Source organism: Protopterus annectens, chromosome 2.part1 (genome assembly GCF_019279795.1).
Source record: "Protopterus annectens isolate FY-2018-M chromosome 2.part1, PAN1.0, whole genome shotgun sequence".
NCBI lineage: Eukaryota > Metazoa > Chordata > Ceratodontiformes > Protopteridae > Protopterus > Protopterus annectens.
Window position 1 is genome coordinate 338,012,781 of NC_056729.1, and position 12,178 is coordinate 338,024,958.

Genomic DNA, 12,178 nt, shown 5'->3' on the forward strand with positions numbered 1-12,178 from the left:
CAACACCCCCATCTGGATCCGTGTTCTGAGGAATTTTCTCATCATCCTATCTACCTCAGTCTCAGAAAGACTTCGAGAGGACCTAATGGAAAGAAGTGTACGGTGGCCTGGAAAAATTTTTAGGCATCTTCTGAAGAAAAGGAGACCTCAACCTCGGGAATAAAGGCTCCAGGCAAAACCATGGAGTACTGAGCAGAGGAGACTTAGCAGCAGTATACGTTAGATCCAAACTCTTTGAAATCTTCTTACGAGACTCACATGAAACAACCACTTATGGAAGCATTTTTGGTGCCCTCTGGGCTCCTTAGATTGAGACGGGATTTGAGCCCCTGATGAAGTACTAAGCAGGAGGAGCGGAGGCTGGAAGGAGACCTTTTAGGATAAGTTTGTTTATTCTCTCACTAATGGTCTTAACATTAGAGGCCACACAAATGGAGTAGGAGGTTTCAAAGTGTGCTGGAGCTAGACAAAAACACTCCCTGTGGGTATAACAGTTGGGGATTTTATGCCCACAGGAAGTGCACATTTTAAACCAGTAGGCTTATCAGCCATTCTGCAAAATAGCAAACGAAGTTCTCACATAGAGTTTTTTTTTTTTTTTTTTAAACAGAGAAGGTGAAAAAAGGGAAGTCTAAATACCAACAATGGTATGCCAAAGGATTAATTTAAGGCGAGGTAATAGACAGAGAAAGCCTACCAACAATAGTAGCTAAAATTGCCAAAAAAGGACCTTAAATTACCCGATAAAGTTTAGAAAAGTTTAGAAGAGTGGCAAGGGAGATGGTATATAAAGTATTATAAGGGTAGATGTTAAGAAGAAAGATAAATTTAAGCATTCACTAAAACCCAGTAAGAGCTCAAGAAATCACAATCTCATCCAATCTTGAATACAGGCAAATGTGATATGAGGTAACACAGGGGCATCATGGGTAAGGAGAAGCTCGAGAGTCAAATCCTAGAATTTAAAGAAAGTGGCCGAGTTGGATCTGAACCCATTCATCCAGGAACGAATGAAAATGTCAACGTCAGATCTGTAGTTATGTACTCATCACAACACTGGATCCATTCACCAACTTCCATATGATGCAACTGATGGGTCCTAAAGCTGCTTGTCTGATCCAAACTGGCAGAACTAGTGTTCTAGTCTTTCATTTTTTGCCTTCACAAAAGTACAGTTGTGTACACTTACCATAAATTTAGATGCTGAGTGTATTCACTGTTGCAGTCATTACATTTGGGTAATCTGCTGGCAGGTTGACCTCACTCGGCCTGAATTCCAAAGTCTTGGGTCCTGCGTCGGTTGCTGTCTCCTCTTCCATGACGTCAGGTCGTCAGGGGTATAAAACATGTAGCCGATGCCATTTCCTTTAGTTTTTCTTGCCCCTGATGTCAGGTGCCCCCAAAAAGGTAGCAATATTATATATATATATATATATATATATATATATATATATATATATATATATATATATATACACATACATACACACACACACACACACACATATATATATATATATATATATATATATATATATATACACATGCATCGATATAAACTTTACCTTCATCTACAAGCAAATACAACACATAGGCTGTAGAAGATAGAGAAGGAAGATAAACTGTAGAATGACAGGGGGATGGAGGGAGGGTAACCTGGACTGCAACAGTGAATACACTCGAACATCTACATTTATGGTAAGTGTACACAACTGTACTATGTTCTTTGTGTTTCACTGTTGGTCATTACATTTGTGCAGAATCCCAAAGCTATGTATGGGAGGCTGGTGCTAAACATCATTAGGTGCAGCTATAAGGCCCTGCAGTACTGCAGTGGCAAAGTTTGCCCTGGACTTAGAGTAGAGAGGCAAATGGTAATGCTTTGTAAAGGTGTGAACAGAACTCCAAGTAGTAGTCTCTAGAATATCTTTGGTTGGTACTCCTCTGAGAAAGGCTGCTGAAGTAGCTGCAGCTCTGGTGGAATGAGACCTAATGCCCTTGGGCACAGGTTTACCACTGTGTAAGTAGCAGAAATTGATGCAGTGACTTATCCACTTTGAAAGTGCCTGCTTTGAGATAGCCTTTCCTTCTGATCCTGCAGCATATGACACTAGTAATTGCTCAGTTTTTCTTAGAGCTTTTGTCCTGCTCAAGTAGAATCTTAGCTGTCTGTGTACGTCCAAGGAATGCAGAATTCTCTCCCCTTTGTTCTGCGGATTTGGATAAAAAGTTGGCAGATAAATTGTTTGGTTAAGAGCCACACTGGAAACCACCTTAGACATAAAAGTAGGATTGGTCCTCAGAGACACCCTGTCTGGGTAAAATATGTTAAAAGGCTCTACAGCCATGAGAGGCTGTAGATCTGAAACTCTTCTTGCTGAAGTAATTGCTAGTAGCAGAGCGGTCTTTCATAAGAACTTTATATCAGCAGTAGAGGCTGGTTCAAATGGAGGCAGGGTGAGCTTTTCCAACACATAATTGAGGTCCCATGCAGGTAATGGTGATCTTCTAGGCCTTAGGTTTTTGGTTCCTGTAAGATACTGCTTTAGTAAAGGATGAGAAAAGATTGGTGGCTCTGTATTGTAATGAGCCGAAATGGCAGAGGCATGGATTTTGATAGATGAAAAAGATAGGCCTTTCTCAAGCATATTTAAGTATTGTAATATCTGAGGAATATGTGGTTCTGCTGTATCAGTCCCTTGTGCTTGATTTCCAAGCACAGAATCTCTTCCATTTGTCAGCATAAGATTTTCTAGTACTAGGCCTTCTGGCTTCCAAAATGACATCCATCACAGCTTTACTGAGAGGTGTCGTTCGTATGATTACATGATTAGCCATGCTGCCAGGTTCAGAGTCTGTAGTTGATTGTGCAAGATCTGATTGTTTTGCTGGGACAGTAGTTGTGGTTTTTGAGGCAAGGTCCAAGCTGGGTATTGAGACAAGTTCCTTAGGATTGGGTACCAGTATTAGCGGGGCCAGTCCAAGGCAATTAATATCATCTTTGGCTTCTCTTGCCTGACTTTTAGGAGGACCTTGGGTAGAAGAGGCAGAGGAGGGAAGGCGTAAACTGACAGTTTTTTCCAACTGAAGGATAGGGTGTCCACTTTCCATGCTGGTCTGTGATAAATCCTTGTGCAGAATCTTTTCAATTGATAATTTTGAGGAGAGGCAAATAGATCTATGTCTCGGCTTCCCCATTTCTCGGTTATCATGCTGAATACTTGTGGATTTAGTTTCCACTCGTGAGGATCCATAAGGTTTCTGCTTAAATCGTCTGCCAGAGTGTTCTGTTTTCCTGGCAGGAATTGAGCTTGAAGATTTATTTGATAGGTCAAAGCTGTGTTCCATAGTGCCATGGCTAATCTGCAAAGGGGGTATGAGTGTGTGCCCCCTTGCTTGTTTATATACCACATGACTGTGGTGTTGTCAGTCTATATCAGTAGTTGCCCTGCATGAAAGTCCTTGAAAGCTGTTAGGGCATTTTGAACAGCTAGCATCTCTTTCTGATTGATATGCAGATGCATTTGATTTGGGACCCATATGCCCTGAATGCATCTTCCTGCCATGTGGTCCCCCCAGGTATAATCTGATGCATCTGTTAAGGTTTGGCTGGCAGGGGGTAGAGTGAAGGGCTATCCCATGTTTTGGTGACAGGCCTTTGCCCACCACAGAAACTCCTGTTGCAGGTAGGGGATGAGAGGAATCATTGTTTCCAGACTGTGTGAATGTTGACTCCATGAACTTTTCAGATACCATTGCAGTTTCCTTATATGCAGTCTTGCATATGGAATTAGTAGGATGCAGGATGCCATGAAGCCCAGAGCCTGCAGAATTAGTCTTGCAGAAGACTGGGTTTTTGTTGCCATCAGTTTGAAGTAAGTAGTCAGTTGCCTTTGTTCGTCTGGCGTGAGGTAAGCCATCTAGGCAGTTGTATGCAAGCTTGCACCCAGGAATGTTATCTTTTGAGAGGGTACCAGTTGTGATTTTCTGTTTATTGTGTAACCTAGGCATGCTATAAGCCTTTTCACAAATGTCAGGTGTCGTAGAAGAGTGTCTGTTCGCTGCTTGAATGAGACAGTCGTCCAAGTAAGGATATATTTGAATACTACTTTGTCTGCAAAATGCAATTACTGGTGCCAAGCATTTTGTAAAGACCCTGGGCACAGTAGATGAGCCAAAGGGCAGTGCAGAGAATTGGTAATGCATTAAGCCAGCCTCGAATCTGAGGTATCTTCTGCATGACTGTCTTATTGGGACATGCAGGTATGCCTCTTTTTAAGTCTAGTCACCAGCCAAGCATTCTTGCCCAGCATGGGCAGAAGCTGTTGCAAGGTGAGCATTTTGAATTTTGGAATGTCCATGTATGTGTTCAAAATCGATAAATACAGTATTGGCCACCAGGCCTTGTCCTTTCTGGGTTCCAAGAACAGTCTTGAGTAAAAACCTTGTCCTTTTTCCTGTTCTGGTACTGTGAATGGCCCCCATATCCATGAGGGTCGTGACTTGTTTCTGTGCCTATGCCCATTGGTTTTTTAGCAGGTCTGACCAAGCATTTGTCATTGGCAGAGTGTGGAAATGGAATCTGTATCCCTGTGATACGATGTTCAGTACCCATTTGTCATGGGTTATTAACTGCCAATTTTGAGCAAAAAGTGCTAATTTTCCCCCTATGGGTCCTGCTAACAGATAAGTGCTTGGTGTAGGCAGAGGGAAGTCATTGGGATTGCTTTCTGTAGGTATGTGCTTTATCTCCCCCAAATTTGGAGGTGGATGCGCCCCATTGCTTTGACCAGTACGAGTCTTCAGCCTGGTACCTGGAACCCTTAGGGCGTCTGCATTTGCCCCTTTGAGCTCTGTCTGACACAGGAAAGGACCAATTTTTTGTAGGCCAGTGTCTGCTGAATCTAGGTGGCTGTACTTGCAAGAAATCTTTAACAGTTTCCATAGAATTAGCTTCGTCTTCCATTTTCTTTAAAACCTCTTCTGCCTTAATACCAAACAGAGAATCATGCTGTAAAGGTGCATCTAGCAATTTAGCTTTAACATGATCAGGCAAATTTTGTTCCTTTAACCAGGCATGCCTCCTAATCACAGATCCTGTAACTGTGGCCCTGCAGGAGGCCTCTAAAGAATCAAAACCACATTGCAAAGTATGCTTTCCAACTTGTTCAGCTGCATGCAATAATTCCTGCAATTCCTTATTTTCTGCACATTCTGAAATCAACATCATTTTCTGTTTCAGAAATCCCATAACATATTTTTGGTACTTAAGCATATGAAATTGACAGTTTAAGGCCCTAATTGCCAAGGTCGCAGATGTATAAAACATTTTTCCCCATCTGTCCAGCGCCCTTGCATCTCTGTCGGAGGGGGTAGGGTTTTTTGCTGTTGAGGCCTCAACTCCCTTTGGACCCTGTGAAATAGTTTCAGGATCAGCAGCAGGGTTTCTAAATAATTTATGAGAGTCAGGGACCCTGTAATACCTGTCAGGCTTACTGGGAGCCGGAGGTAGAGAGTCAGGGGTCAGGTTTGACTCCGAAAATAAATCATCCACAATGTCTAACACAGGACGAATGGCTAAAGGCTTGTGTGAGGGAGAAGGAGGAAATCCCTGAGCCTCTTTTTTTGATTCTGAGAAGTCTTGACTCTCCCAGTGAAAATGCTCTCTCAAAGTATGCAAGGCTTCTCCAAATAAATAATCCTCATGAGGAGATGCAGATGGAATAGTCTCCTCAGCATCAGAATCCTCATAGGGAGGTAAAGATAATTCCTGATCAGAAGAGGAATCAAAGAAATAGAAACCTGATCTGAAGATTCATAGTCAGTGTCTTGCCTAGGCCTCTTATCTGGAGGGGTATCCCTGATCAAGGTAATAAGGTCTTCAGCCATTTTGATCATCTGTTTTTTAGGCATAGAGGCCTGTGCACGTGGCTCACGCATTGGTTTTTTAGTTGTTGAAGGTGTCTTTGCCTTTGGTTTTGCAGCTTTCATCGGTTTGATATAAAAATGTTGAGGTCTGAATACACCCTCAGAAGCCGGTGCCTGCTCAGCGGCTCCGGACCCATCCGAGGGTGATACATCCGTCGGTCCAATACCCCCCCCCTGAGTATCTTCCGACATGCCAGACTTCACATGGGTGTCGGTAGAGGCCTGCGACTCAAAGGTAGCAGGCATCAGGGGCTGCAAAAGCACCTGAGTACCGGTGACCCTGAGACTGGCTTAGGAGAAGCTTCATTGTCGGTTTTGGATCTAGACTGCCTTTCTCTGTCCTTTTCTTTGCGTTTTTTTATGTACTCCGGTAGTCGGACTGCTATCCGACGACATTTCTGGGTAGTTAAATCTGTTTCCAAAATACTTAGATGCAAAAATATACAGACGCTTAATAGTGCGTTGGTTAAATCTAGCACAAAACCGACAGCCAGGCATGTTGTGATCAGGGCCTAGGCAAGGAATGCAGTATAAATAGAAATCCTTATGAGGTATTTGCTTCCCACAAGTAATACAATTATTAACTTTTTCTGACATCGGTAAAAAGCAAGAAAAACAGTTTCCCCAACGGGGTACTTAGCTTTATTGAAGACTTCGGTTCTGAAACTCAAACACGAATATTTCAGTAGTCGGCCGACCGGCACTTGCGAAATGCTTCTGCTTCAGGCACTGTGCGGCAAGAAAGACTAAAGAAAATGGCGTCGGCTGCATGTTTTATACCCCTGACGTCATGAGAGGAGACAGCAACCGACGCAGGACACAAGACTTTGGAATTCAGGCCGACTGAGGGCAACCTACCAGCAGATTACCCAAATGTAATGACTGCAACAGTGAAACACAAAGTACATGTGCTCTTATGTATGGAGCTACCTCAAATAGATTTTTTTGCCAAGAAATAAAACTGCTTCTTATTAAATACTAATGAAAATAAATTCATGCGTCTTTCAGTTCCTACAGAATGGCAATTCGGAAGTGGGAGGGAAGGTTGACATACTGGATGGACTTGGATGAAAGGATCCAGCATTACAGTAAGTACATTACTATATGCTATTCATCCCATCCATCTGATGGGTCAGAACTGGCTACCATTCATCATTTATCAACCCCACTTTTTTCCCACTTTCGACATGGTATTGGGGTGTCATCTGAACTATCACCATCTCTCTCTCCATTCCATGCCATTCTACCTCCTTCTTTAGCACTCATGTCTGACTGTCGCAAGTCTTCTTTCACACAATCCATCCACATTTTTTTCTGGATGCCTTCGTTTCCTCTTGCCTTTTTCCTGTCTGTCCAAAATCTTCTTCACTAGGTTGTCGTCTGCTTTTCTGCACATGTACCAGAACCACCGTAATCTGTTCTCTTTGACCTTGTTTGCAACTGTAGCTACTTCATCTTTTGCTCTGATGTCCCCATTTCTTTGTCTGTCCCATAGTGTGCATCCTACCACCCGTCTCAGGTACTTCATCTCCATCACTGCTAACTTCCACAACTGCTCAGCATTTACTACCCAGGTTTCTGTATTCTACAGTAGCACTGGTCACACCACTGTTTTTTACACCTTACTTTTAAAATGATAATAACGGTTAAGGTCTTCGCCTCCCATGCACAAGGTTCAATGCTGACCTCGGACCAATATCTGTATGGAGTCTGCATGTTCTCCATGTGTCCCCAGTTCCTCACAAAAACATGCTGAGTGTTTCCACCTCAAATTCACCCAAGAATGGCGCTGTGGTCAGTACCATAAACTCTACATGATGCCTATAGGGGGAAAGAGTTGTGCAGATATCAACTGTGGGGCACAGTATCTTCAAGACAGAACACAGACCACAGACTGTGCGTCATGTCTGGGCTAGCCAACTAACTATGTAAAAAGTGGTGCCAAGTGATTCGGTCCTAATTGCCAAACACCTGTGTGGAACCATGAGAGGAGACCCTTGAGTATTGTGCTGCCAAAGGAAGCCCTAGACTTCAAAACAGCATCCAATTTATAACATTTGCCAAAGGTGAGCAATACAGACCATGTTTCTGAAGAAGTCTGTAGGAAGAGGCGATAGACCTACTAGAATAAGCCTTGGGTTTTTGTAAGGTAGGGGATGACTGCACATCGTATGCCTATTCTGGGCACAATCAGAAAAGCCACCCAGGTAGGGTGACCTTAAATACTCTATAACCAAACTTGTTTGCTGCAAAGGGCATAAAGAGTTGAGAATCTTTCCAAAAGGGTTTGGGTATGTGGAAATAGAGACTTAGTTGCCTATGAACATCCAAGGTATGTAAAATATGATCACCCTTACTTGAATGGTTTAAAAAGGAATAGGTTGGTTTAAATTTGCGCTGGAAGCCACCTTAGAGATAAAAGGGTTGGGTACATAGGGACTCTCTCTCTGTGGAAAATCAAGCAGGAGAAAGACGGAGGACAGAGCATGCAACTCAGATACTCTACCAGCTGAAGTTTTTGCTGCCATTAATGTTTTTCAGAAAAAAAAAATTCTAGTGAAAGGAGAAGATGGTTCAAAAGGGGACTCTGCAGTACCTACTGTACTGTAGTACCAAGCTGCAGTCCCAAAGAAGTACTGGTTTTCTAATTGGAGGTCAAAGAAGGAAAAACTCCTTTAAGAATGGGTGTACAGAGCTTGTGAGAAGCTAGGGAGCAGGTATCATAACCACAATGAATATTAGACAGCAGCTAAATGTACCTCAACAGTGAAAAACCTGGAATCAAATTCAAACGTGTTTTGCAGGAAGCATATGGTCCTGGGCAGTAGTAGTACCAGGGTCAATGTTGTGTGCAGTTGCCTAAAGTACAAAGCATATCCATTTTCTAAGGCAAACTTTATGATTAGATTATTTTTGGGATATGGATAAGATCCTAATTACTTTGCAGGACAAAGAGGTCACTGGCCATTGTAAAAACTGGAGAAACCAGGGAGAGTCATGGGGACTTCCCTAATGAGAGGCCTTAGAAGGGGAAATCAAATTTGCCTAGGCAAGTGAAGGTCATTCACACTTACTCTTCTTGAGGAAGAGACATTATGCAGTTTGTTGTGCCCAGGTGTCATCCGATGAACTGAATTGCTCAAGCTGGCTAAAGGATGGATTTTCGCTACTGAGCTAGAGGATAATATTTCTATGTTCCAGATGCTTAAGTGTGGCAAGGCTGACAGTGATGGTCAGCAGTGACAAATTAGCCAGCTCCTATTACGGTTTGCCAGCTCTCAATACTGTTTGCCCAGGATGCATTTCTGCTCCTCTTAGCATCAACATATAGTGACTAAGCTGAGTTGCATGCTAGTTGAGTGACAGTGGCCAGAACATGGAGAGACCAGTATCACCTCAATTACCAACTTTGTTATGAGGATATGGTCAAGGGCTGGTTTCTAGACCCCTTAATTTCTTGCATCGACCCATTCCTGGCCTCTGGCCTTACATAACACCAGATACTCTACAAAGTTACTTTTTTTCTTTGAAGTAGCATAAGCCTCAAGCTTCTCACTTTTCTTCCATTGGTAGACAGCCTGAAACACCGGCATTTGAAATTGTTCTTCACACATCATCGTGCACCTTTCCAAAAGTGAGCGTCAGTGAAATTCTAGACTTCAGAAGTATAGAATGGATGAGCATGACATCTAACAGACGCGGGAAATTAAGGCTATAAAATGCCAAAAAGCTGCTCCTTTTAGTCCAGGGTTTTATTTCCTCAAACTTCATGTGCCTACTATGAGACTCTAAGCAACTCACTTAACCACAGAGTGTGCTGAGGCAACTGGGACATTGGGCTAGGCTTTTCAAACTGCCTCCTGGATTGGGATGGATATATTAGGCCTACTTATAAAAAGGGTATTAAGAATCAGTCTACAAATCTTCTAAGAAAGACTTCTACATGAAGAACCTGCATTTGAGAATCATAGTTCTGTGGCCCCAGCATTAAATCCTAACTTCTCCTTGTACAATAATTCAGTCACGCCTGTTATCTTGGGAATAGTGGCTACAACAGAGAATATAAATGTAATGAATATATTCATTTACCTTAGGAGGTAGTCCAATACGATGAAATCTTCTACCGACTTGTGGCACTTTTTCCAATGCATACTTTTTCCCTCTTGACTTTGCACGATCTATTGCACTGTAATGAAATGTCTCGCTCACAAGCCATACCACCTGTCCAAAAAAATCCATTATTTAATACAACCAAGGAAAGAAAGGATACTTGACAGAATGAGTTTGTTTGGCTAGTAAGTCAAATGGCCAGTGCAACTCATCCAGGAATCTTACTAAACACATGACAAAGTCAAACAAATTCAAAACACTGAACACTTTCAATTTTACTTTCAAATCAGCATAACTACACATGCTCCAGAAAACAACAGACCACTTATCATATCAGCTAATCTGTAAGGGGTCCTTCTGTATTGGGTAAATGTTAGGATTTCCTTGTCTGTTATAATCATTTCAACAGTCCTCATCTCTTGTTCAATTGTTTGGGGAGGCACATATCTCCTTTTGATAGTTTAAAGACTATTACTGGTAGATGCCCAAGGACAAAAACACTGGTTCACATTAACAGCGGTTTGTGTTCAAATCACCAATTAAATAGTTTAAATGTTTTACTGTCAGTATCGTTCAGTAACTTGGGAAGGCTGCACCAGGAGTTCAGTTACTGCAATAATGTATCAACTCCCAGTTATAATGCTGCTCAGGCATTTTCCATTTAATCACTTGTCTAAGAGCTGTGGTCAATTTTCTTGAAACATTTGTGTACATGTGCTGGAAGAAGTCTAAACATTATTTGCAGTAAGCACCTAGAGTTAATGATACTGATGACTGGTTGGAAAGTTTTCTAATTTTGTTTGCTGTTTTACAGCTAAGTTAATTAGACTTCTGAGTTGCTGTACAGTTCATCTGCCTGCTTGCTGTTTACAAAGACTGGGTTTTCTGATGCTGCTTCGGTTTGTTCCCTACCAGTTTTGTGGCCTGGAAAGACTCAGACTGTAAAAAAACATTATGCTGGGCTACAAAGCTCAACTGTGAAAGTAATCACCCGTGAGGCTAGGAATTTGCTGACCTTCTGCGTGGGAATATTCCTTGGGCTTTCAGGATTATTAACTACTGGGCATTTGATGGCCAAATTTTCGCTTACACTGACTTGATCTTATTTGACTTTATAAATCCGTATTAATTATGCCAAGTTATCTCATTTGTTTTTGTATAATTTATTCCATGGCTGTTTTGGCATACTGACTCGATAAACAGCATTTACTTTGCAAGTTATTTATTCCGATTTTCATATGTTTTTATTGTGTTCAGTTTGTTAAAGTGTTCTAGAAATAAGCATTGACAAACTTGAATTTGCTTATGGCTAGGGGAAGAATGCCCTTCTTATACATTGCTCAGTTCAACCACTATCCATTATGTGAGCACAATCTGCACAAAAGACAAAACAAGCACACATTAAAAGGGTATACAAACTGACATCTGCCAGACTGACAGTAAACTTTATCTGCAGCTGCTACATGTACTGTCCATTTAAACAGAGGATAGCTGCACAGAAAAGGCTGTCGGTACATATCACTAACATATATTGGACCTTCTGCAGTAGATAACTGTCCTGAAGAATTTCAGACAGCAGAAATTAAATCATCCAAGGCAACAAAGCCAAAAGGTGGGTAAATGCTCAGAAGAATAAATGCTGTAATATCAATATGCCAAGTGCCTGTGGCTCAAACTTCCACAGTGGAGACAAGTGTTAAAGTAAATGCACTGAAAGCTGCATCTCTTCTGCAGCCAGCACACAAAACAGTTGACTGCCAACTTTCTTTTAAAGTTTTTTTAGCCACTGAAAACTCCTCCATCCCTGAAGCAAAGAGAACAAACAGGTGTCCAGTGTCCTGAACTCACACAACAACATGAGCTAATGACACACATCCAAGATAAAGCACTTTTCCCTCTTGGTTTCTGCTAATGAAAAATGTGCATGGACTACTGTTAAGTGCAAATGAAGAGAGCATTTTCAGGAAAAAAACATGAGTCATAAGACCTTTTTAAAAGACCAAATAAGGTTGCAATAATGAAAAATCTAAAATTGCATCAAGCAAAAAGGATGGTCACCAAGGAAATTGACTTCAAAGGCAGACCTCACAAACAAAGCCATCAGTCTTCAAATGCATATACCAAGAAAGTAAGTATTCTT

The 12,178-nt window shown here is 41.7% G+C and overlaps 1 protein-coding gene across 2 annotated transcripts in view; it reads right to left on the minus strand.

The window, feature by feature from the left end:
- The window catches only part of PI4K2B (phosphatidylinositol 4-kinase type 2 beta), a gene marked incomplete in the record, with an annotated part of 1,132,580 nt that overhangs the window by 642,223 nt on the left and 478,179 nt on the right, over nucleotides 1–12,178 (minus strand). For both annotated transcript variants that reach the window (XM_044062169.1, XM_044062167.1), the window contains 1 exon segment: nucleotides 10,018–10,149. In XM_044062169.1, the coding sequence (XP_043918104.1) occupies nucleotides 10,018–10,149 (132 nt within the window).